General features: G+C 40.7%; 1 protein-coding gene across 28 annotated transcripts in view; it reads left to right on the top strand.

Annotated features, from left to right (window-relative positions):
* The window catches only part of DTNA (dystrobrevin alpha), a 359,115-nt gene that overhangs the window by 299,370 nt on the left and 32,181 nt on the right, over window positions 1-27,564 (top strand). For 19 of the 28 annotated variants that reach the window (XR_009250990.1, XM_058692367.1, XM_058692375.1 and 16 more), the window contains 5 exons: window positions 4,641-4,718; window positions 5,279-5,371; window positions 17,634-17,721; window positions 19,745-19,842; window positions 24,541-24,654. Coding sequence is in view for 27 of the 28 variants with exons in the window: in XM_058692367.1 (XP_058548350.1) it covers window positions 4,641-4,718; window positions 5,279-5,371; window positions 17,634-17,721; window positions 19,745-19,842; window positions 24,541-24,654 (471 nt within the window). In the remaining variant the exon portion in view is untranslated. The remainder of the gene's footprint in view (window positions 1-4,640; window positions 4,719-5,278; window positions 5,372-17,633; window positions 17,722-19,744; window positions 19,843-24,540; window positions 24,655-27,564) is intronic. The other 9 variants (XM_058692382.1, XM_058692385.1, XM_058692383.1 and 6 more) reach the window with 2 other exon arrangements.

Raw genomic sequence — 27,564 nt, 5'->3', positions numbered from 1 at the left:
CGACATAGTAAATGTAGTGAATCACATATGGCCTAAGAATTCTTATGATTTCCTCCACAGTACCTGCTTAAAAGATGGTCTGGTCTGGCTTTCATGCCAGCCTGAGTTGATGACAACTAATTTTCCCGCCGAAACACTGAGCTATTTTTTATGCTTGTTTGCTGATTTGTAGGGGGCAGATGGTTTGTCTCAGATCTCAGATATGGAAAGCTAGAGAAGGAAAGGAAAACAGAATTTGTCCAGAAATTATCTCGACAAAACTGACTTGTGGACACTTTTTTATGGTTTTTAAATTAGTTTAATGCCCTTGTTGCTAGTCTGGGTTAATTATAGTGAGAGAAATTAAATAAAAAACAGCTTTTTGAGATATAATTGACCTACAATTCAATGAATATATTTAAAATAACTGCACAATTCAGTAAGTTTTGACATATATAAACAATGCCGTATGTGCATATACACGTATGTGAATATGCACATTAAATGTTCATATATGTTATGAACATATATGTTTATAAGTGTGCGTGTACACACGTAGAAGTATGGCTATACACTATATGTGTGCATGTGTTTACATACATACATGAGAAGCAAAATTTTGTTCACGATTAACAGTTACTTCAGAAGGGACCAACTTCCATGCTTCACCTGTCTGAACACCACACAAGGTTATCAGTTATTTAAAATCAATAAAAATGAATATATCTGTTTTTAATTTGCCATTATTCACAAAGCATTTTCCATTTAACCATCGTGATAAGAATTATTTTACCTTACATAATTTGTTTATGTAATACTGCTGCTCTGTGAGACTACATCCAGGACTTTTATTTAAATTCTTTTATTTTCATGTTTAATAAAAGAAAAAAAATATTTGACCAGGGCTAATATAGTAACACAGCATAAACAAAAGTGGCTTTTAAAACCATATTTCAGGCGTAAGCAAGACTCCAGGGAACATTTCTGTGTGATCATGTTACCTTAGACCACCCCAAAAATGTTTGCGCTTCAGCAAAAATACTGACACCTGTTGTCACCCTTCAAAACCGAAGGTGAATTTTAAATAAATAAATATGAGACATTTTGAACTTGCTCTATTGTTCCAGAACTCATTTTATCATTGTATGTGTGCATATGAAAAAATTTGGGAAAAGGCCATTTATCTTTATAGTTGCTGTTTTCCAGAAGTCTGAAAAGGAACTAGTAAGAACATACAAAATTTTTTAGAAACAAAAAAACCTAAAGGAATATTTCCTGCCTCTTTTTCTTCCAGCAGAGCACATAAACTTCAGATTTACCTTGTCATACCCTCCAGGGTACGGTGGTCACCACAGCCATTAATGTGTGTGCACAGAGGAATGAACTTATACAATGCCAAGGACCTGGTGGGGGGGAAAAAAGAAACAGTGAGAAAAAGAGATATGTGTACAGAGCTTTAGAGATGGTGACCCCGCTTTTCCTCGGGACTCAGATTAGAAAAGATTTATCGTACATGGTCAAGAGGAGCTCCAACTAGTTCCCACCTTCAGAAATTAAAAGGAAGGACACATTTTGATTTGAGAACAAGGCATGTAGAAGAAGGAGAGGCTTTTACAGATAGAGTCGTGTGCAAGCCATTGTTGCATTTTTGCACACTGACATGCTGAAAGCATTATTTCAGGGGAAGAATGTAGGTTTTAATGTGCCTGATCCCAAAGCCCACAATGAATTGGAAATACGACCTAACTTCTCCACACAAACAGCCAAGCTACAAAATGAAAGTTTAAAAATCTAGTATAGTCTGTAAAACATGGTGAGTGTATATTGCTTTGAAGAAATGATAATAAACTATATACTATTAGTCTCCTCACAACTCAGGAGAAAAGTTTTTCACTCTGCTTTCCTTCCTCGGGCTCTTTGGGAGCCACAAAAGAAATTCTGGTGAAGATACTTCACATGAAAAGTCTTTATAGACCCAAGCCTTAGGTGAAATCTGCCTCTCCTGTCGACTCTGTAAGTTCTTGATCCATTTCATTTAGAAAGAGTGGCTTTTTTTTTCTTGTCTTCATCATGAACTTGGCTTCCTCTATACATGGTTATATTTTTGGCTTCCCAGAATTTGAGAATTTGAGACTAGTTCTAGGAAGTACAGAAACTATGTGGACAATGAGTACCAAAAGTCAGAAATGCTCTTGGCCCTAGATACTAAGAGCTGTAGCAAAGTGAAGTAAATGGTATATTTCCACAAACTCATAAATGCAGAGAGTGTAATTTCCATATTTTCCAAGAACTGGTTTTCCCAAGAAGTCATGTGGGAGGCAGAAAAAACATAAAAGAATTTTAATGATTTCTTCAAACCCACACTGCCAAGGGCCAGTGCAAAGAAAATGACAACAAAATGAAAAGAGGTGTATGCAGATAGAATGTCTGCTCCTCCTCCCTTTGAAGGAGGAAAGGATTTGGGAAGAAGAAGAAGAAAGGAAGAAAAGGAAGAGAAGAGGGGAGACAGGCAAATGGAGTAGGGGAAGGAGAGAGGGGCTCAAAGAATTAGGAGGAAAAGAATAAGGCCACCGAAGGAAAATCTGGGCCACTGCTCATTTCCTGAAATCAGCAGACTTCCTCCTGTGCTAGTGCCTGGCAATGACCAAGTGGCAGGATGCACTCCTGGGGCTCTGCGCACACATCACCTTCTTCCTGTGAGACTTCACTGGAGTAACTGGTGGCAAACGCATCCTCACGGTTGATCCTCTTGTGTTTCTTTTCTTCAGTGGTCCTTTCTTTCTTCTTGTGCATTCAGCACCAGAAGTTGTACCTGTGTAATCATTAGGCTTTTGATTTAAGGAAATACCATCACAATTTCTGGGATTTGAGGGACAAAAAGCATAACAGGGCAGAAGTAGTTACGTTTGGAAGGAAGAATTATTGATATTTCACGCCATGTTTTTAGTGGTCTTGCAGGGATTGGAAACCAATTATATAATAGGTACATCTATCTTGAGTTCTAAAACAAAAAGTTGGGGAGGGTGGTAATTGGGCAGCAGAGAGACTGTAGTTACTGGATAACGAATACAGAGGGATATGCTTCAGGAGACAAGGTTTGGAATGCTGTTTTGGTGGGATGATGGGGAAATACCAACAATGATGGTAGCGTAAGGTGGCTGTTTTGTCCTAATGGACAGTTTCATCACCTTAGAAGGGGAAGATCAAAATGCTGGGAAAAAAAATCATTATGTTCATCAAGAAATTAAATTCTCCTAGAACATTAATCATTTCATTCTTAAAGTCAATTCCATTTGTGTAGTTTTAAGTAATAGGTGCATTCCTGAAAAGCTAAGTGAGATCACACATTCAACAAACATGAGTGCCTACTCTCTCCTAGACATTTGCTTTATAAATCAAATTTTATTTTTAAGTTTTCCAGCGACCTTATAGTACATACAATACTAAAACAAGAATTCTAATCACAATATGCATAATCCTAATGTGATATTTACTTGCACATTTGTATTTTTGTGTGTGTGTGCTTCATGGTCTGAAAGAGTGATACTTTGTAATAAATCCTTAAAACTCATAAAGTTTTTAAGATTTTAACTACTTTACAAGCCATCTTAATACGTACATACATTTTAGAACTTGTTGAAAAGTTGGGCAAGTTTTTGATAAGACCTCGTAATTTCAATCCAAGAAATTAACAACTTGCCACCAAACAAATCAGACAGTTAATTTTTGTATTCACCATGAAAGGGGTGGGTGGATAGTTTTAGGTCCACCAGTGTTACAGGGACAAAAATTCTTAACCTGCAAAGGAGCAAGTTCCCTTTAAGCTCATTACAAGTACAATTGTAATAGCAACAATCAATACCGTTTTCCCAGTGAAACATGACCAGTAGATCTTGGGTCACTTTGGCATGGCCACACTTTATGAATTATTATTTCTGTTTCTATTTATCCCTTAATAAAACTACACTTTAAACTTTTCAAACTGGCATTTAAATTACTAAATAAAATGAGTATCCCTCATAATGAACCTAAAATGTTAAGAATTTGCTATAATGATGGGATTCTAGTCACCAGTTACAGACACAGGGAAGATGAATATATATTTTTAAGGAGCAAAGGTCTATTTCTCTGTTTCTCTGAAAGTTTTCTTTGCAGCTTCTCAGCAAGGGTCAGGTGACTTGTGCCTGGAGTGGTAAAGCACTTCTAATATGACAGCGATCTTCTAACTAGGTAATTTTCAAGTGTGTATTCAACTCAGAAAGTTGGACAAAATAAGGAAGGCTGGAGAAGTATACTTTCTAAGTGGGATCTAAAGGCTGGCAGGATTTCATGAACTATTCGACTGTTGACATGATAGTCTGTAATGAATGTTGAATGGATTTTCATGATGTCCAGGCAATGCAATCTATTTGTTAAACAAATTGCAGAGGTCAACCCGTGGATCATGGATGGTTGTGTAATTGTAATTATGGTTCTCGGGCCAGGTTTCTACTCCTAGTTCAACTCTGTGGAAATCTGCAAACATCTTGAACATTTCAAAATACCAAGAGAGCTGTCCAAATGGAGCTTGGATCTAGACTTGGGAGTGTCTGGAGCCAGTTCTATTCTTGAATGCATTGCTGTGTTTACCCTCTTCTTGGCTTTCCCATCTTATTAACTAGCTCTCCTCCCAAGGACAGTGAAGTAGAGCAGAACAAACTGCTGGCTAGGGCTGCTCCAGCTTTTCTGAAGGGCAAAGGGTAAGTTAAAGCCAGAGTGTCCTGAAACCCTGAATTAACTCAACTAAAAGTGGAGATTCCTTGTGTCAAAAATGCTTTGTGTTTGAAAGACCGTCTTCGATTTAGCAAAAGCAGCTCTATTATAACCCAACTAACGGCACCAAGTAGTTCTTTTGAGTAGACACATCTGTGTAATTCACTTTCCCTGATTTCCTTTTTTTTAAAATGACTAAACTTCAGATTTGATTTTCCAAAGGATACTTACTCTTTGCTTGCAACCCAATCAATGTGTTTACCGTACAGATGAATTTCTTGGCTTTACTGGCTTGAAGAATGCAATTCTGTTTTCTTAAAAGTTACTTTACCTAATTGGAAATCTTTATTTTTAAACTTAGTGAAATGAAATTGTGTATTTCATTGCTTGGATTTTGCTTGGATTTTTCATAGAACATCACTTATTTTTCCTCTACCTGCTTGCTTTTCCAAATGCCTTTTCTATCACGAACCCACTCCCACCTGCTCTGCCTATTTCTGTCCGCCTCTCCTCCCAACACCCTTTCTTTCCTCCTGCCCTGTTTCAGGATACAGTACAGCCTGAATGTGGCAGACAGGCTGGCTGATGAACATGTTCTCATCGGGTTGTACGTCAACAGGCTCCGGAACAACCCACCATGGTTAGTGCAGGTTTGGCTGCTTGACTGTCCTTAGAGAGGGTAACAGTCTGCTCCCTTGACAAGAAGTCTCAGCAAGGGGCAAGTGGATGCCCTTAGCGACCTAAGGCTCACTAGGTCATCTTTGAATTGACTCAAATTAGACGTCCTTCATGACGTTAGTTTGAACACTTCCCACTCATATACCATGGAATTCATACCCTTGTTTAAACATAGCGAAAGGCAAAATTTGTGTAAACGGATGCCATGCTAAATATTAGCCTTCAGTGGATGCCGGACTCTGGGTCTCCCCAGTCGATTGCATTATATGTGCCACGTCAAATGCCCGCAAAATAGTGATGCAAGAATTTTCTTATTCCAAGGACATGGATACCTCCACTGATTTGGAAGACAATGCTCCATTAATTTAAGATTGAAGTAAAAGAGAGGAAAAGTGACAGGATGGGATCATACCATGGAAATCATTTCCCTAATCACAACAGTGGGAGAAATTGTCTTTCAACTCTTCTCTGGCTTACAAATGTTTCTGGGTAGCCATCCTGATAAAGTCTGCTTTCAAGTCCCAGAATATGCAAAGCTTTCTTCCAAATGTGTTAAAATGTACGAATTCAGATAGCCCCTGTGTATTCAGATAAAGGCATTCTTAAAGATTTTCTCTTCCTATTTTAATTGCGACGTAGGAGATTCCTCTCATTGGTTAAAGTTACTTGGTTGTGATAATATACATGGGGTAAAAATGAAGATAAGTGGACAGACTATATATTTATCATATGTTTCAGCCTAGTTTAGACTCCTGATTTACAAATGTGTTTACCCGTTTCTTAGAAATATGTGAATTTTGCTTAGTAACTCTAACTTTCTCTGAACTAAAAGCCAATGGACTTCTTTTTTTTGTAATTATTAACTATGAAGTGAACCAAGGGATTAAATTGCCTTTAAAATAGCTGGCCTCCTTTCCATTACAATTTCACAAAAAGCATCCCTGAAACACATGATGGCCATTACTCAGTCCTCATCACCTTCGCCACTTGGTATTGTTAGCCACTTCTTTGTTTCTAGAACTCTCCTTCCTGGACTGTTTCCTGTTCCCGATGCCTGTAACTGTTCTTACAAAATTAGTACATGAGGTGTTTCAGGAGATAATGATGTACATCTATTAGAAGTTACATATTTACCTTAATTTGTATCTTAAAAATATGTAAGCAGCACCCTAGTTTCATTTTATACCATGTCCTAGTTTCACGAAGATAAAATTAAATAGCACTCTTCGGTTAACCCCACCTTTTGTTCAAAGTTGCCGAGCTTGTAGGTCACACAGTTCCTCTTCTTTATTATATCTCAGACTCTCAAAAGTATGAGCGAGAAGAGTGACAGCTTTAATCTTACTCCCAGTGAATTTGGTTCCCCAATGTTATATGGTATCTGAAACAATAGAACTCAATATGGAATTACCAAAAAAAAAAAAAATGTATTGACAGTCCTCAAAGAAGAAGTCAATACAGATTCAATCGTGTCTGAAGGCGAAGCTGTGGTCTCACACTGTGTCCTCTCCCCCATAATTCTGAGCACACTCCAGCTACTTCCAACACTCTTCTTTGACCTTTTCTTAATTAAATTTGTGAGAAAGAAATCTCCAAAGAGGAAATCTCACAGTTTGTCACCACCAGCCCTTTTCCCTACTCAAGTGATTGATCACAATGACTTGATGGTCACTTAAGACACTAAAACTGTCTCAGCAGAGACACCTCACATCTGCTTGATGAACGCAGGAGGCCATATCTATTTGGAAAACAAAGCAGAATTTAAGACTGACCAACGAAGCCGACTCCTTGTGAATAGCTGTTGCCCTCCGTATTTCTCAATGCTTTCTCCTGTTCTTAAAAATTCCCAACTCTTTTTTGAATTTCTCATTTTTCCTGTATTTCCTTTTTGTTGAATTACATCCTCACCATTCCCCACACTTGCCGTGATTATATAAGTGATGGGGTGATGTCTCACCTTCTCTGTCATAATAGTTATAATGCTTCACCATCATTCAACTCTGGTGAGATATGTCAGGGTTATAATCCTAACAGCTACCGTTTTTTAAAACACATGCTTCCTGCTAAGCACTGTGTCAAAACCTTATTTACATAATTTCTCCTAGCCCTTAATGTAAGCCTGTAAATACATTCATCCCCATTTTGTAGATCAGGAAAGGTATCAGTTTACAGAGTTCACATGACTCTCCCACAGTCATACAGCTACAAAACAGTGGATCCAGGATTTAACCTACCTCATCCCAAACACCTAACTACTATGCTACATTGCCTCTTATAAAGCCTACATAAACAGAAAGCCCTCCAGAAAGCTTTTCATGACACTGCTCCCCACTGCATCTACCCTATATCTATTTCCTGAAGTTGCAAATCCTACTACGTTATTTTTATTTCATTTTGACAGATATTTTGAGCACATACTAGTAATAGGAATGGTGATTGTGTTACCATTTTTGTATTTAGTCTATGCATTGTTGTTTCCCATTGTAATTACAATCTTCAAAAGAGTAGGAATTTTGTCTTCAGTCTCTTGTATCTCATCATGGCAACCTGGATATGAATAATACATTTTACATTACTGGAGTACTTTGAAAATTACAGAACCCTTTCTTACACATTATTTGCTCATCAAAGCTCTGTAAGTTTGGATATTATCAATTCTCTTTCACTGAGAAGTAAATGCTAGCTCTGACACATTAAGAGACTTATCCAACGTCACATGCTAGCAAGGGCTTGCACAGAGGTCTTCTGACACTGGGTCCCATCTATTTTCCACCCCATTCTTCAGGCTCCCTATCTGCACATCCTTCATGAGATGGTCTACAGATAGGAACCTAACTGCTGTTCTTGATTAAAATATTTGTTTTGTCATTATTCGTGTATGCTCCTGCTTAACTCTGGGGGACTTTTCCCCATACTAAGGACTTAATACAATGGGAAACTGACTCATTTGTAAATAGTCTGCTGCTAAATTAGAGAAACCCTTGTGTTCTTGCTGGTTCTGATGTCAGATAAGCCAAATAAATTAACTGTGGCTCAAGGGAGAATTCCTGCTGTCTTCCTAATTCAGGGAAGTCTTAAAAGCTTGAACGGTTTTCAGCCACCTTTTCCAATGGGGGAGAAGGGATATCAAAATGTAATGAGTTGAGGGCTTTTTCTGCCCTTCCCTAAAGCTTATCAAGTGCTGGCCTTGCTAGTGGTTTATTGGGACCAACTGATGGGCAGACTAAGAAGATGGGAAACCAGCCCAGAACTTCCAACTCTACCCAACTCTAATTATATCCTTGATACCGTATGCATAAGCTTCTGACATAGTATTCTCAGCTCTGAAAAGACCCCCCTCTGTAAGGGAGAGAGTGCAGTTAAAGGCTACAGTCTATCCTTTGATGTCATGATCAATTACTGTCACTTAATTAGACCCCCTGATTGCACATCAATAGGTTAAAATTTTTTCTGCTTATGTTTTTCTCTTAAGAAAATTTATTTAAATAATTTTTATATTGTATAAATATCCATACCAATAAATTATATATTTGATTCCATTTCTGGATTTCATAGATGGGGTCTAAATTATTATCGACTTGCCTGCTTAAAACCTTTTAATAGATTTCTACTGCACTTGGTTTGCACCCCAGCCCTGACCATGGCCTACAGGCCTGTGCATGACCCAGCCCTTGCCTAGCCCCATACCAGCCTCAGTGTCATGGGCTTCTCCCAACTCAGTCACAATACTTAGCAGCATCCACTTTGATCAGTCCTACAAACAGTTCCTAAAACTGCCTCAAGACCATGTTACTAGTTCTACCCTATGCCAAGAACATTCTTCCCATTTGACCCTTGACATCGCCTGCCATACACCCATGCTCTGACCTCCCTTACATGTATGTAAAGGCTGCTTCTCTGGCTTCAAACTCAGATTAAAGGCATCTCCTTAAGTAGGTCTCCCATACTAGTCTCTATCATGGCCTACCATTTATTTCATTCTTTCCAGAACTGCAATCATTGGTTGATAAGTTGGTTGGTTGATTAGTTTACCAGCTATCTTCGCCGTGAAGCAGGGAGTTTCTCTGACTTGTTCATTGCCATATCTCTGGCACCTAACACAGAGCCTGGCGCACAGTAGGTGCACAATAAATATCTGTTAATGTCATGGGATATTGATAGTGCTATCGGTATAAAATTCCCTCTCACCCTAAACAAAATTATTAGAAGTTCTTGGCAAATCTTTTTTACTAGTAAAATAAAGATTTCTACTTTTAAAATAAATCACCTATTATAAATTAGCCCTTTAGTTGAACATTTTGTGTAAGAGTATAAAGTAGGTGAAAAAGCAAAGTATTCAGCTTTGCCTATGGAGTAGTGGTAAACCTGGGTAACCCAAGTATCAACAATTCACTGACATGGGGAAAATGACTGATGGGGGGCAAAGAAAAAAGAAAAACTAAAAGTGATATTGGGAAAGAATCTATTTGTCACTTTAACGTTCTCTGATTTCTTCCACTTTGTATTCGTTTTCTAGAGCTACTATAACAAAATACCACAGACTTTGTATCTTTGACAACAGAAATTTATTTTCTCACAGTTCTGGAGGCTGGAGGTCCAAGACCAAAGTGCCGGCAGGGCTGGTTTCTCCTGAGGTCCCTCTCCTTGGCCTCAGATGGCTGCCATCTTGCCGTGTTCTTACATGGCCTTTTTTCTGTGCAGAAACATCTCTAGCTCTCTTCCTCTTCTTATAAGGACACCAGTCATATTGGCTTAGGGCCCCACCCCTACGACCTCATTTTACCTTAGTTAACCTCTTTAAAAGACCTACTCCAAATACGGTCACATTCTGAGGCACTGGGGGTTGGGGCTTCAACACATGAATTTTGGGGAAGACACAATTCAATCCATGACAACATCAACACTAAATCCGCTGAAGTGTATGCCTTTAATATTTTTAATATGTAAGCTAAAAATTGGACCCTTTTCAGTAAAGGTTGATTTTGAAAAATGTAAATGTGTTGCAGTCTGTTGAAAGAAAAAAATTATTATCTGCACTCACTGAAAGTATCTCTTTTATAGGAGTTTTCATTTCCGTATTAATACTATTTTTTTTATTCCATAAGATGTTTAGGAGTTTCAGGTATAAAACAAGACTCCTGAGAAAGGTATTCCCTTAGAATTCTAGAAATATCAATCTGAAGAATATCATACCACCAGCGTGCATATCTGCATTGACTACATTGTACACAGAAGTTTTCTCAGAATACTCAGATGGGAAATTGATTTTAAGATGAGCTCATTTCTCGGGGCCCCTGGGTGGCTCAGTCAGTTGAGTGTTTGACTTCAGCTCAGGTCATGGTCTCACAGCTTGTGAGTTCAAGCCCCGTGTTGAGCCCTGTGCTGACAGCCTGGAGCCTGCTTCAGATTCCGTGTCTCCCTCTCTCTCTGCCCCTACCCTACTCGCACTCTGTCTCTCTCTGTCAAAAATAAATAAACATTTTTTTTAACTTTATAAAAAAAAAAGATGAGTTCATTCCTCTGATTCTAATACATTTTCAGTTTCCATGGAAAACAAGAGAGACACTACCAATCTGATGAGGTCATTGATGCAAATTAGCTAGTGTAGAACTAGGCACATGGGGGAATGACTCAATAGTGATTCCTTATTTAATTTTGAATAGGATTAAAGGCATACAATAAAGTAGATTTAAAATCTCCTATTGTAAAACCTGTCCATTATAATATGGTAGAAAAAAATGATAGCTCATGGGTATTCATCAATATTGTTAACTGGATGACCTTCAGAGTATGTTTTCTCCAAATGCGCTCAAATAAAGAACTTGGCATGGGACCTGGTCTCATATGTTGCTTGATAAATTGTATAAAAGGGACATTTGCGGGGCGCCTGGGTGGCTTGGTCGGTTAAGCGTCCGACTTCGGCTCAGGTCATGATCTCACGGGCCGTGAGTTCGAGCCCCGCGTCGGGCTCTGTGCTGACAGCTCAGAGCCTGGAGCCTGTTTCAGATTCTGTGTCTCCCTCTCTCTCTGCCCCTCCCCTGTTCATGCTCTGTCTCTCTCTGTCTCAAAAATAAATAAAAACGTTAAATAAATAAATAAATAAATAAAAAATAAAAGGGACATTTGATTACAAATAAATGGCAGTGTTGCCACTTTGGGGAAACAAGAGAAAGCTGTCACTGTTCAGCTAACTCGTCCCTCTGTTTAGGAAATCAGAAATGTAAAGTCCACCTACTGCTTCCGTAAAATCTTTCATTGATTCAACTAAATGGTCTTACTTCTTTTTTGGTATACCCTAGAATACTGGCCAGTAACCAACCAAACGTTCGAGAGCAAAAAGCTAAGTTATAGGTAAGGAGATGATCATGCAAAAATGATTATACTGAGACAGTGTTACCTGCTTTGTAGAGGTAAAAGTAAAAGGAATACTCCCATAGAGTCTCACCGTGTGCCCTGGCACTGCTCTAAATGGTACATAATAATCCTCCCAGCACACCAGGAGGTATATTATCACTATATCCCTGTATTATAGGTGAAAGAACTGAAGCACAGAAAGGTTAAGTGATCTGCCCAAGGTCACACAGCTTGTAACTAAGAGGGCTGAGGTTTGAATTCAGAAATGATCCAGTCCCACCTCGCACCCACTCTTATATATCATTCCTATCCGTATTCACCCCTAAGAGTAAGCATTTCTTCTGAGTGGGAGCTTACCTTTTTCAGATACCATCATCTGCTCTCCTAATCTTTAAAACAACAACAGAATTTGAACCAAAGAGAATTTGCCATGACTGCAGGTGGGGAAGATCTGATGTTGATAAGTATGGAAGAGTGTAATGACATTTCTGTGAACCTTAACACCTAAAAAGAGCAGATAAGGAATCTGCATCCGGCAACTGAGTGTATCTTGATTCCAATTCCGCCAAATGTGAATACTTCACAGTTCAATTTTAGACGGCATGGTTAGTGTTAAAGTACTGTGTTTTATCTTTACCCTTCTGATTTTCCCAATGTTGAGAATACACGCAGAGCCAAGAAGGATATAGAAACGTGGACCAAAGTCCATGACGCTGCAAGCCAGAGAGCTAACCTGTGTTTGTTCTTTTGTCCAACTAACGCTTAGGCACTTCCTGCTGTGTTCCAAGTGCTGTGCTAAACATTCAAGATCTAATGGTGACAAAATGGAACCATTCTTTCCTCAAAAAAGCTACAGTTTAGTAAAGGATAAAGACAAGTGAAAAAGCAATGAAAACGCAAAGGGTAACAGGTACAATAAGGGCAGTGAGATGCCGTGGGATATGTGAGGAGCAAAATCCCGAATTTAGAGGTTGGAAGTGAGGGTAGGAAATGGCAGCTGAAGCCAACAGCAGGATGATGAGGAATCGGCCAAGTGGAAGTGGGTGAAGGAGGCAGAGAGATCGTTCAGAGCAGAGAAAATGTGGAACTTCTTGAGGAACTTGACCCGGTAAGGCTGCTAGAGTACCAGGGGTAAAGGATGAAGCTAGATTATGCAGGACCTTCTGAGTCTTATGGAGGAGTTTGAAAACTGAGAACCCATTGAAAGATTTTATGCATAGGAATGTTACAGCCAAATTCATTTTTAAAAGATCACCGACCACAGGATGCAAAATGAATTGGAGGGAAGACTAAGTCTAAAATGGGAAGAACCTATTGAGAGGGCTTCATGACAATTCTGGATGACAGTGGCCTGGAACACACCCGTGACCATTGGAACGGAAGGAAATGGACAGTTTGAAGAGGGTAGAATGCATGGCCTTGGTGTTACAACAGTGAGCTGATAAAGTCAGGGTGTCGATAAAGGAGTTTGAAGGCATCCCTATAAGGATGCCATTATCCTGGTAAGTTTTATCATTTTTATCCAGGAAGATTGCCATTTCATGATTTCCTATCTTTTCCTTTTAAGCCAGTCGTTAAAGAGACACCAGTTGAAGCTTTGAGAGTTAGTTCATTTCCCTCCGCGTTCGTTAGTCCCCTAAAACCACTTCTTGGGCCCCAGAATCACTTTGCTCCTTTCCGCCCCACCTCTCTTCTGCTCACTGTGCTCCCGAAGGCCTGAACGGGCTCTATTCCCATAGCATGTTGCTCTCAACCAACTGCGAAACAACCTGATCAAGTAAACCTCCACTTCAGCGCGACTAGGAATGCCTTCTCAAGCGGTAATCCTCCTCTCAGCTGTTTGCATTTTAATAGAAGAGTAGTGCCTGAGGCCCAGTGGCCTTAAAAAATTAATCTCTGGTGATAAAATTCCTTTCACCCGTTCAGGAAGATGGAAAAATATTAAGAGAAAATTTAGAAGTATTTCCGCTGCCCTTTAGACCACATTAGTATTTGGTTGACTGTCCTGCCTGGGAAGTCAGTACAGGCTTGTAGAGAAACCAAAGAAATGTGAACAAACCCTGGGTTCCCAGAAACCTTTGCTAAATCACAGTTTAGTAGGCCCTACCTCAGCCGAGGCCACTTAAGTTTCTTAGGATGCCATTTTGAATCACTAGCAACACACAATGGCCATGCATTTAAGGTAGAAAGTGGAGAGCTTTCAAAATAATAGATTTTTCTGCTCTGAAATACAGTCTACACAGCAGCCACTTTTCAATTCATCATGGTCTTGTAGCAAGATTACTGATTATAAAGTCTTGAAATGAATAGCCAGGGATGGAGAAAGTGTTGGAATCGGTATTTCTCTAACGATTTGGGGATTATTGGCCATTCATTTTCAACTATTTGTAATTGGAGTCTTGAAATAATGGAATTTATCAGAGGAATGCCTCATTCACCCTTGTATAATTTGAACATACTAAAATGGCACATGTGGACTCATAAATCGTTTGTGTGCACAAAGGGGTAATATATCACTCCACCCCTCATTCACTCAGGGCTGGGGGAGGGAAGGCATGGAAGTATGAGTTATAGCTTACTAGACAGGATCCCATAACTTCACGTCTTACATCTCCAAGAGGCTTTTTTAATGTAGCCTTTATATTATTTATACTTGCTGGTCATTCATGATAAAAGGCACTTTTATCATGAGGTTTTTTATCAGTTTTTTTTTTATTATTTATTTATCAAAACACACACAAATGTTTTTGACAAAGTCACTTTCAGGCAAACAGATCATTGCTCTGGGCTAAGAGCAGCAGCCCTGTTGTCTACACAGACTGTGCTGAAATTAGGCATACTATTTCTAATACCAGCCAGAAATGATAAAAATGTTAAAATCAAATTAAATTGTTTTCTTTGTGGGGTAGTTTTATGTTTAAAGTGAACACACTGTGACTTTTTTATTAAAGCGATGACAAGAAATTCAGTTATTATTTTTAACCACTACAGAGTGCAGACATTGTGTTATAGAGACAAACATCTGCTTTATGGCATCAGTTCTCCAGAACTAACACCTTTTGCTGTTAGAATTATTTCTTACTCCAAGTCTTTGTTATGCTGATTGAAATCTCAATCTCTGGGGATTGGTACCACACATATGTGAGCCTGGAACCTAGAATTTTCTGGGTTAAGGAATGTTTATAAAATACCGTAGATGCTGCATGGATATCAAATACTCATAAAAAATTATTTCTTTTATATGGTTTACATTTGGGGTTTATTTCATGTGTTTAGATTTTCCATTTTATTCTCAAGATCTTCTAGATCCTTGCCACTGAAAGTTTTGTCCTTAGACCAGCAGTATCAGTGTATCTTGGAAGCTTCCATAGGAATGCAGGTTCTCAGGTTCTACCCCACGCAACCTACCCTATCACCCCCAGCTACAGAACGAGGAACTACATTTTTTACAAGATCTCCCAGTCATACGTATGTACGTTAATACTTGAAAAGCCCTACTCTACATGGTTGTTGGATGGGAGTATTTTGAAGGAGACATGAATCATGAATGAATCTGAACAGGTTGCTTAAGAAGCAGAATAATGTGTTCTAGGCATCGCATTAGCTTGATGTGTTTTACATGCATTATCTCCTATGGACAAAAGGAAAAGAGAAGAGTTTTTATTGAGGGTAGAGAAGTGACTTAGTAAATGTAGATATTCAGGAATATTCTACGTGGTTATTGTAGCCCAGAGAAAAGGGCTAAATCTAAAGTGGAAGTATTCAGGATAACAACAGGTATAGTTTACACGTGTGAGGAGTATAGACTGGTACAGAGATGATGGATACAGGAATGTTTTCTGAATGATAAGAGACAATGTTACAGGAATGGATTCAGCCAGCCAGGGAAGAGCGATTTGGAAGTGACACAGCTAATATTCTGGAAGCACATGATGATGTTCACTCACCTTCTCATTTTTGAACAAAAATTAAAAGACTGGGTTGCATATTTACTTTATGTGTGAACATACATGTAAATAATATACGTGCATGTTGCTTCTTGTGGATTCAAGTCTTTGCAGTGGATGATTCTTACAACCTTACCATTGGCATAGAAGTGTGTTACTTTCAGTGTATACTCATGAGTATTGACCTTTTTTCTTTAAGAATCATGGGCGGGGAATATAAATGGAGGAGAATATATTTAAGGATGAGAGAAACTAGTTTCTATTCTTGATTCTGACCCGGTACTCACCATGATAACTGATAAGCCAAACTGTAACCATCTAGCCGGTTAACAGCATTGGCATTACTGGTATGTTTCATAGAAACTTTTTATTAATTTTTTTTTCAACGTTTTTTATTTATTTTTGGGACAGAAAGAGACAGAGCATGAATGGGGGAGGGGCAGAGAGAGAGGGAGACACAGAATCGGAAACAGGCTCCAGGCTCCGAGCCATCAGCCCAGAGCCTGACGCGGGGCTCGAACTCACGGACTACGAGATCGTGACCTGGCTGAAGTCGGACGCTTAACCGACTGCGCCACCCAGGCGCCCCCATAGAAACTTTTTAATGGCATGCAAAACTTACTCTTAAGTGAAGGGCCTTCTCAAATACGGGAGAGTTGATAATGCGTCTATTCGCTTTAGTTTTTTTAGGGACTCAGATCATCCTTATTCTAGTATTAACAATCTACAATTATAAGAGACAATAAACAATTCCCATTAATGTCATTAGAAGCCACTCCTATAATTCCACTGCTCTAGAAGTAAATAGAAAATGGCAAGTTACCTGGGTAGTAATATTATAGTTAACAGTTTGTATTAGTTATCTATTGCCTCGTAACTAATTGTCCAAAAACTTAGCAGCTTAATGGAACAAACATTTACTATCCCCCAGTGGGTCAGGAATCCGGCATGGTGCCCGTGACTCAAGGCTTGTCATGTGGTTGCAATCAAGCTGTTAGCTGGGGCTGCTATCTTATCTAAAGGGTCTATGTGTGGGATTTCATTCACAAGGTTATTATTGGCTAGCTTTGGTTCTTTATCACATGGGCCTTTCCATGGGCTGCTTGATGACATGGCAGCTAGCTTCCCACAGAGCAAGCCATCCAATGAGCTCAAGAGAGAGAAATCATACTCAGGATGGAAACCATGGTCTTAATCTTGAAAGTGACATTCCATTACTTCTGTCCATGAAACTGAATAGAAACTGACTGTTTCTATTCATTAAGAGCAAGCCAGTAAGTCCAGCCCATACTAAAGGAGGAGGATTACACACACAAGGGTGAATACCAGGAGGTAGGTATCACTGCAGGCTGACCACAACTGGGTTTGGTTTTTGTTTTTTTGTTTTTTTTGGTGCTTCCATATTTTCTGACATGCCCATTGTGGACATGTATTTCGTATGTAATAAGGAAGTAAAAATGTTAAAGGCAATAAAACTGAAGAGAAAATATTACTTTTTAAAGTTTATTTATTTATTTATTTGAGAGAGAGAGAGAGAGAGAGAGAGAGAGCATACAGGAGGAACAGAGAGAGAGAGAAAGAGAGAGGGAAAGAGAGAGAGAGAATCCCAAGCAGGCTCCTTGCTGTCAGCACAGAAAAAGAGAAAATATTCTTTTATCAGAAATGTTGATGAGAAAAGTAACTTGTTTGGAGTTTTCTTAGTAAGACATTTAATTAACTGAAGACAGGATTTATTAACGCAACTTCCTGGCCACGTGTTAAATCGTGCCATGAATCCACGTCTGAGATCGTGAACCTAACAGGGTTTCATATAGCTTTCAAATTTTTACACCAAAAAATTGAAATAGCAAGCGCCTCTGGTGGTAATATACATCCATCCGTCTTTCTCACTGCCTCACGGTCTTCTTGCTCTGTTCTCAATAGCATGCTTGAGAGTTCGAACCGGCTCGATGAAGAACACAGACTGATCGCCAGGTACGCGGCAAGACTGGCAGCAGAGTCCGCTTCGTCTGTAAGTAGTTTGAGTGAGAGTCTGTCATGTTCACTGTTATCCTTACAGTTGGTGCGACGACAGCAAAGCTGAGAACTTGTTACTGTGTGACCTGCAGGACCTAAACACGAGCCTTCTACTTCTATTTTTCACCGTCCGGCTATGGGTCTGGTGTGGCATAAATCGTAGCTTTAGGTATTCTGTTACAACACTGCTGAACCAGCCCAACACCGGGTGTGTCTGGATAATTCCTGATCAGTTAAGAGAAAGAGGAATGACTCAAATCCACAACTGGCTCAGATAAGTTTCCACTTTTATCGATATGTAGTGTATACAAGAAACAGAAAACTATGTACTGAAATCAGAGGAAAAACCTGGATCACAGCTCGAAGCTGCCGTTCACTAGGCTTAGCTATGGGAAGTCATTTAGGTTATAAAACATAGGACCCCGAATCCTTTGTTAGCAACACAAATCACTTCTTTGTTAAAAGAAATGCCAATTAAAAAATCATAGAAAAGCTTTATGAGAGCCAGACATTTACCAAGCTTAATCTTTCTACAGTCAGGTGTCTGGACATTAAAAAGCAGGCTGAGTTTTTTCATTTCTGGGGGCGTAGGCAATTGATGCCATTTTTAAAAGCTTGGCATTCTTTAGTGGAAAGATTAATTGTGATTTTTTTTTAATTTGTTTAAAAACCAGTTGAGGAACTTCTAAAATGTACTGTAGAGCAAAGAAAGCAAAGCGCAGGGAACTATACATAATCTGACTCTGTTTTTATAAAAAATGACAAATTAAACCTTCATTAAATGCACACATACATGTACATATATAAATACAGTATGTGATTACATGTATATACATATGTAAATGTACATACATATGTAAAAGTTGACTTTTATTTGGAAATATGAAAATCAATCTATCCTTGTTGTAAAAAATCTTCTTGGGGTACCTGGGTGGCTCAGTCGGTTAAATGTCCAACTTCAGCTCAAGTCATGATCTCACAGTTCATGAGTTTGAGTCCCGAGTCAGGCTTTGGAATCTGTGACTCCCTCTTTCTCTGCCCATCTCCTACTCACGCTATGTCTCTCTCTGTCTCTCAAAAAATAAATAAATGTTAAAAAAAAATTTTTAAATCCTCTTGTAATTATAATCAATGTATTGTGTAAAAGAACTCATTTGATACAATAATACTTTGATTTTACAACAAAAAGTACGTCTATAAATATACATATGTATATATGTATTTAGATATAATCATAGGCCGTATTTATATATATGTATATATGTATGTGTATTTAGTCAGGGAAATTTGCATATATGTATAATTTGTTAAGATTAATTTCTGTGTATGAGTATATATATGTATATATATATATATATATATATATGTATATATATATATAGAGAGAGAGAGAGAGAGAGAGAGAATGGAGAAAGCTGTGACTGCATATACACTAGTTGTTAAAACATGACCAGGAGTGATGAGTGTTATGCCATCAATGTGGAGGAAGGATGTATATATCCATTAATGTAAAATTACATACATGAATAAAGAAATGCTAATAAGTATGTTGACCAAAAGAAGAAAAGAAAATCCTATTAACTGTGATTTTCAAACCATGACATTTTTTTATTGTGCGTTACAGTGATTGAACAGTAATTCTAGAGAGGTATCTCAACAGGGAAGTATTTTTTACACCCACCTACACTGAGAGAACTGTCACAGTGGGGACAGCACAGCAAGAATGAAATCGCTCCCAAAGACTTCAAGTCAGAAAGCTACAAGACTATGTCTTCTACGTTTTGTGTGTTTGCCTGCCAGAGAATTCTGTTCTGCTTCTGCTCGCAGAGGCGTCCCCCGAGATTCACAGAGAAGTCGGTCCTTAGGAGATGAATGGCAATTTCATGTATTTGCTTTTCCTGTTTTGATAGAAATAGTTTTTTTTCTTTCCTGTCTGCATATCTCATGATTCCTGTCTCCTCACACACATGTGGGTTTCCATTCCCAATGTTAAACAGCATAAACCACATGTTTTACAGCAGCCGACGCAGCAGAGAAGTGCTCCTGACATCTCCTTCACCATTGATGCGAATAAGCAACAGAGGCAGCTGATCGCAGAGCTAGAAAACAAGAACAGGTAAGGCTTTTTAGACATGCTGGCTTTTTTGATCACAGTGTGTGTTCACTGAAAACTTATAGGTATGCTTTAAAATATCCAGGTTTTTCAGCTGTATGCATATTTAAAGGACGATGTCTTTAGTCAGTGATATTGGCGTCTGAGAAGCTCGTCTTTAGATTTTAGATCTTCGAAAGCTTCATGAGAAAACATACATACAGTTCTGAGATATCAGTGCAATTAATGTTTCCTCTCTAGACAGTATCATTTCCCTTTTACTGACGTGCTTGTTTTTGTTGAAAGTTTATTTATTGTGAGAGAAAGAGAGAGAGTGGGAGCAGAGGGTGGGGCAGAGGGAGAGGGGAGAGAGAAAACCAAGCAGCCCCAACTTGGGGCTCTACCTCACCAACTGTGAGATCATGACCTGAGCCAAAATTAAGAGTAGGACGCTTAACTCGCTGAGCCACCCTGGTGCCCCAACACGCCTGTTTTTGTTAAGGAGCTGTCTCATTCAGAAGGGCCCTCCTGAGTGCCACCCAGAGACAAACAGAAGGCTCTTCTAAAAGAGGCATTTGGAAGTCGCCCGGGTGACTCAGTCGGTTAGCGTCCGACCCGTGGTTTTGGCTCAGCTATGATCTCACGGTTTGTGAGTTCTAGCCCCACGTCGGGCTCCGCGCTGGCAGAGTAGAGCCTGCTTAGGATCCCCTCTCCCTCTCTCTCTGCCCCTACCCTGCTTGTGCTCTCTCTTCCTCTCTCTCAAGATAAATAAACTTTTAAATAAGCAAATCAGGCATTTGGGCTGACACCACTGTCCCCCAGTTGTTGGAGCCAAACACCTCCATGCCCAAGTCCATCAGCAGGACTCTGTCTATTCGACACAGACTGATTCTCAGCCGACCCCCACAGCATATCCCAGACTGTCCACTCCGTTTCCACCATTAGCAGCAGCCCAACCTGTCACTGTGTAAAACACAAGTCATATCATGTTATTTTATGTTCAAAACTCTCTGACGGGTTTCTGTCACACTTCGACTGAAACCTACCCTTCTTACCGTGGTCTGCAAGGTCTAACCTGGGCTGATGCCTGCCTACCTTGCCAGCCTCAGCAAATCCTGCTCAGTGTGCTCCTGCTCACCTCTTTCCTTGCAGCCTGTGTTCTCTAAAGTTCTAAATTGTTCTCTGAAGTTCTAAACAGTCTAAACTGTTCTCTCAGTTTAGGGCGCTCTTCCTTAGGGTCGCTGCATGGGCAGGCCCTTCTCATCATTCAGGTCTTACCTCACAAGTCCTCCCGTCGAATCATTCCCACTACCTCCTGCGCCAGGAACCGCTCTCTATCACAGCTCCTGGTATGCGTGTGAGACATCATTATCTGAAATAATTGCATCTATGTGTCTGTTTCCTTCTTCCCTGACTGAAATGGAAGTTCTTTGAGAACAGAGACCATGCCAAAGGGCCTCTGGGTTCTAGGCCCATGGTTAGGATGTTGCAGAAGCTCAGTAAATATATATTGAGTGAGAAAAATAATTAATTACAGAGTTAGATCTCAAACTCAATACTGAGTGGGTCCAACGTGTACATTCTAGATCTCTTAGAAGAGCACCAAACTGTCTTAACACTGAATCCCAATCTTTTTTTTAATTTTTTTTAATGTTTATGTTTGAGAGAGACAGAGAAACAGAGCATGAGTAGGGGAGGGGCAGAGAGAAAGAGGGAGACATAGAATCCAAAGCAGGCTCCAGGCTCTGAGCTGTCAGCACGGAGCCCGACGTGGGGCTTGAACTCATGAGCCATGAGATCATGACCCGAGCGGAAGTTGGATGCTTAACCAACCGAGGCACCCGGACGCCCCCACTGAATCCCATTCTTAAACACTGATGTCACTTCTGAGATCAAACTGAATAAAGGAGGAGGTCCTGATCCTTGTTTCATGCCTATAGAGTTTGACGTGAGAATTTAGGGATAAATGGTCAAAGTGTTTTCTTGTTTTTTTTGTTTTTTTTTTTAATTTTTGGGACAGAGAGAGACAGAGCATGAACGGGGGAGGGGCAGAGAGAGAGGGAGACACAGAATCGGAAACAGGCTCCAGGCTCCGAGCCATCAGCCCAGAGCCCGACGCGGGGCTCGAACTCACGGACCGCGAGATCGTGACCTGGCTGAAGTCGGACGCTTAACCGACTGCGCCACCCAGGCGCCCCGGTCAAAGTGTTTTTTAACATTCTATGATAAAAATTAAAAAGAAGGTGCAGACTTGGTTGGCATATTTTCCTGTTCTTAGAAAGAGAAAAAGACAACCGTGAAAACTCCCAAGCCCACAAATATCTTATCTTGGTTGCAGTGTTTACCTGCTCTCCTACCTCTCCAAAGCACTTTATTTTCCCTTCAAATCCTCTGCTTCCACTCAGCATGAGGTGAAATCAGGACCTCCTTTAAGGAAATACCCCAGTGACATTGGCCCCCATGCGGAATTCCAGAATCAGCTAGGAGCACCATGGATGTTCCAATGGCCCCAGCTATGCTGTGCTACCAGTCTTACTGCTTGTTTCCAAGATGTTTCTGGATGTTGTACTCTGAATGCGTGTTTGTAGGACCAGAGAGAGAATAAAGAAATGGGAATGAGAAGAGATGGCAGAAAGAGAAGTTTGTCCTGTCTCTTAGTCCTTTCATGGCCCACAGAGTTCCCCACACCATGCCTGAAGAGCATCTAGTCCGTCCTGAACTCATTTGTCTAAACCGGTGGCTTCATGCCCTCCAAGGACCCCAGAACCACGTCCCAGAAGCTTATCCAGGTCAACTTCTGCACTGTAGGAATTCGCCCTAGGAATCCCGTGGTCTCCAAGGTGACAATGAACCCACTAATCAGATCTCTGAGCTTCAGGGGAGGTTAGAGTTCCTCACTTCACTCCATGACTACTCTGGGTGATTCCTGGACTTTTCAGCCATGATTGTTAGAAGATAATGCTTCCTCATAGCACACTTGGAAGAACTAATTGGGATTGGTATTAGGAGTAGCAGTACTCTTTACATTATATGACATAAATCACAGCCTGCATAAGCTAAACCTATCAGAGCAAACACCAAAGACAGAGGGAGTCAGATATCCATGGCCTCTGGAGCTAACCGCCTGGGTTCAAATCACCTCTACCACCTACTTGTTATTGAACTTGGGCAAGTCTTTTAACTGGCCTGTGCTTTGATTTCCTTATTCATAAAACAGATAATAGCAGGACCTATATACAATTTTTATGAGGATTCAATAAAAGAAGATTAAAGAGGAGAGCATAGTTCCTGGGGAGAGGCTAAGAACTCAGTACTCTTTACAGATCTTACCATAATTTTTCTTATCAGAGCTGCTTCTCTCTTTTCCTTCCTTAAGCTAAATGCTGCATCATGGTTCTGTCCTTGGAACTGACAAGGAGAACAAGTGGGAGTCATAGAATGTCAGGATGTTAGTCCTGGCAGAGAACTTCGAAATCTCAGCTTTACTGATTTTCAGGCCCTGTGGGACCTGGGATCTCTATAGAGGTCTGAAGAAGGGGAAGAAGGGCTTGCGGCAGGGCTTTCTTTCACCAGAACAGGCTCCCTTTTAACCATTTGATGTATTGAATTTCCATAGAAAATTTGTCTTAAAGTTTTCCACCAGGGAATGCCAAAGGGGGACAGAAAAAGGTGGAAAACCCCTGAATTATAGTTCAGTCTCCTCACTATACCCGTGAGAGAGGTAGTAACTGATAATGAGCTTCTTAATGCTGGTGTGTTTATGAAGCAGGCAGTTGTAAATCAGCCTTTCGGATGGAAAGCCATCGCCCTTGCTCACCATGTTCACCTTCCATTCCTTATTCCTTAGTGCTTTGTTCTTATTGTCTGTCTTTTGTGCGTTTTGCTGGATGGAAGACTGACCCCTCCCCCAAGAATATGTGTCTTGTAACCTTGCTTAATGGCTTCAAACTCACTTAGGGATAATTTGCCTTGCATAGGTCACCTATCCTTTATGGCGGCCTAATGTTCACCTCAGTGCAGGGCAGCCCAGGCTCCGACATCAATAATAGACTGACACATCTCACCCCTGACAGGGGTCACACCGATCGCACTCTTATGTCACACACTCAATTACAGTGAATCCTTTTAAAAGCACTTTCCTTCCAAGGCTACCCTCATTGAGATCCATTGTTGAGGCTGAAAATGGTAAGAATAAGAAAAAAAATTTTGTCCTAACCGGGGGCTTCTCCGATAAATTCAGTGAGGGGAATGTCATTCCCGGTGAGAGGATGGGGTTATTTAGTTTTGTGAAATGAGCACCATTTATCCTGTTTTCCCTCCGAGCACCTCTTAGCCGGTAGCTGCAATGACTTGATGGTGTCAGGCTGTGATCAGAAATAATCGGAAGATATATTTTTGCTCCTAACCAGCACACTTTTCAAAGTTGAACACGTTACCGCAGCATTATGTTACTTAGTAGAGCGATTATCAGGTCCTGGTGAGAACACTCAGCTTGAAGTCTCCAACAACATACTGCAGAGTTTGAACGTGCTGGGGCTGAGGTCACCCTTCCGTTGTCCATAGCACCCATCTAGCTACAGCCAGTCCCTCATAAACACCGTTGGGTAGTGAGACTTTCTTCTGCTCCCAAACATAGGGTGACCGCCCCCCTCGGATGTTAGCATCCTGGGTATCCTGGAAGTTAACTGACCCTAGTTTCTTACCTTCTTCCTCTCTCCCAAGAGAAATCTTACAGGAGATCCAGAGGCTGCGGCTAGAGCATGAACAAGCTTCTCAGCCCACTCCAGAGAAGGCACAGCAAAACCCCACTCTGCTGGCAGAACTCCGGCTCCTCAGGTAAGAGAGGAGCCCAAGGCCTCTTGGGAAATGTAAGTGACTGGGATCTTCCAAAAGTCTAACGGCGTCCAGCCAGAAAACAGTCCTTAGCCACCATAGCTGCTGACATGCTTGCTTTTTCTTTTAAAAAAAATTTTTTTAATGTTTATTTATTTTTGAGGGAGAGAGAGTGGGGGGGGGCGGTGCAGAGAGAGAGGGGGAGCCACAGAATCCAAAGCAGGCTCCAGGCTCTGAGCTGTGAGCACAGAGCCTGCTGTGGGGCTCAAACTCACAAACCATGAGATCATGACCTGAGCTGAAGTCAGACACTTAACTGACCGAGCCCCCAGACACCCCTGTTTCTTTTTTAATAGCACAGGCCTATTCACTGAGATTTGGGGGTTTTAAGGAGCTGCTGTGTATATTTTATTCTTTCATGTGACACAGTGAAGGGGAAACAGCATTCTTTACAAACAAAATCTCTCACTGAAAAAAATTTGAACTCAACTCTTTCTAGTTATTTGCACTATCGACAATGTGTTTATGATACAAGTGATCAATGCAACAAACACAGAAACAGCTAAATAAACATCACAGGCTTTTACATTTAAAAATTTACCTGTAACCCACAAAAAAGGAGTCTGATTTTCTCTCAATCTTGGTCCGTAAAAGCTTCACATGCAGACCTTAAAAAATAGACCTCATACCTTCTTGTTCTGCTAATGAATTAAAACACCTGCTGTTGTCTAGTCCGGCACCATAAAACATTTGAGTTTGAAAGGCCCTTAGAAGGTTCCACCCTTGAATTTCAGTGCACTTTTCAGAGTCAGGAAGGTAGAGAATAGCTAATGACTCCTGCTGTGCTCATGTGCAAAAGGATGGGGGGTGGCTGTGGGCTTCACCTCAGACCGGCTTAGCACCATGCCTTGAAATATGACACATACTCAAACCTATGTGTGTAGCAAACAGCACAAACATAAATTCAAAGGCATTGCTTCATAGGAATGTCCTATTTGACAAGGCACTTTTAGTTGTTAGCAGATATAACATTCTTTCCATCTTCCAGTTTCAGTGCCAGATTCCAGGTATATCTTACTCTGAGGGATACTTTTTATAGCAAGTACAGATGCCTCTTCTCAGAAACCCTTGTCATCATTAGAGCGCCATTAACTTCTTCCAGACAAAATGACTAAATTAAGCAGCTTCTGGATGGTTATGTTTGGATTTTACCAAGTTCCTATTGATTGTAGTCATGGATGTTTCCGGGGCTTCCATCCCAGCCCTGCTCTTCAGACACATGCATGACAAGGCACCACAGCACATCTGGCCCAGGCTGCAGGCCCTGCCTGCTCTCAGGGAGGCCCCATTCTCCCTCTCTCCAGGTCTGTGCACCTGCCTAGACGGCAGAGCCACCAAAGGCATGAGTTATGGAAAGGTGATCTATGGAACCGGCAACTTGTGGGCGCTGCTTGATGTGAAAGGATCATGTCATACTTTTGAATAACTAAAGAATTTAGTGGAAGAAACAGAAACACTTCCTTTTCAAACTATATAATCTCTGGTCCTTCCTTCAGGGAGATGTATTAGAAGTCCTTGCATGTTCTACTACATGTCACCCAGGTGGGATGAAAGTGGAAAGAAGGAAAAGGTGATATTCTATATCATTATCCTCAAAGGCATATAAAAGTAAATGCCTGCTCGTGGGGCGCCTGGGTGGCGCAGTCGGTTAAGCGTCCGACTTCAGCCAGGTCACCATCTCGCAGTCCGTGAGTTCGAGCCCCGTGTCAGGCTCTGGGCTGATGGCTCAGAGCCTGGAGCCTGTTTCCGATTCTGTGTCTCCCTCTCTATCTGCCCCTCCCCCGTTCATGCTCTGTCTCTCTCTGTCCCAAAAATAAATTAAAAACGTTGAAAAAAAAAAATTTAAAAAGTAAATGCCTGCTCGAAAGAAAATTTGCCTACTAGGGCTATGTAGGCCCTCCCAGCTCACAAGCTGTGAGTCGAACTTACACAGAAACAAAACTGAATAAACCAATTTGGAAATGGAGTGATCATTCATCTCCACATCTAGGTACCTTGTCTCCTGAAATGTTCTTTATGCCTCTTCCGCTGAGTGTCCCATTCTCTGTTGGAGGGATGATGACTAGGAATTTTTCATAAACATTTTCATCAGATCACCTGTTAGCATTTGCTTTCGAAAGTATTTGGTTCCATTTGGGTGATGCCGTCCAGGAAGGCTTCTTGATGTACCTGGGTCACTGATGATAGTTTTCCAACTGATACGTCTTCCCTCCTTGGCATTGCTATCTTGGAATAGACTGATAGTTCTAACCACCCTCTTGGCCCTGACTTGTGGGCATTCCCATATTCCCAGCTGAGCCCAAACCCATGCTAAGGAGTCTGTCTCTGTGAAAAACTTCAGTGTTTTGGGTGCTCCCTGTCAGCTGGTGGCCCACGCCTGAAGCTAAAGGCCTGAGGCCCGAGACACCTAAATCCCAACTGCCTCCATATTCTACACATTTCTTCTACCTGGAAGAAGAAGGAATGCCCTCCCTTAAAGGCTATTTCTCTAGATCCTTATAAGCCATTAATTATCTGGTAAGCATTTTCATGACTTGGAGATTTCACAGATACCCTGACATCCTAGGTCAAGAAACTTGCTTTGGGTATTCTAACCTTTATCCTTTAGTCGTTTCAGACTCCAAAACAATGGCTTCTTGCGCAGTTACTTTGGCCTTTGTTCACACTGAGGAGTGGCCACATGCAGCAGCCACAGGAACTCCTTGGACAGAGATCTTCTCCGTCCATTACAACCTTCTGGTGCCTCTTATTGAGAAACCAACAGGGAAATTTCTTTCAGCTGGGGAATGGACGAGGGGAGACAGGAGCAGAGCTCAGCTTTTCATTAATGCAGTTCATTTTTATCGTAAGAGC

This window comes from Neofelis nebulosa, chromosome 11, assembly GCF_028018385.1.
Source record: "Neofelis nebulosa isolate mNeoNeb1 chromosome 11, mNeoNeb1.pri, whole genome shotgun sequence".
Taxonomy (NCBI): Eukaryota; Metazoa; Chordata; class Mammalia; order Carnivora; family Felidae; genus Neofelis; species Neofelis nebulosa.
The sequence above is the reverse complement of the archived record's forward strand: the minus strand, read 5'-3'. Positions and strand labels throughout refer to the sequence as shown.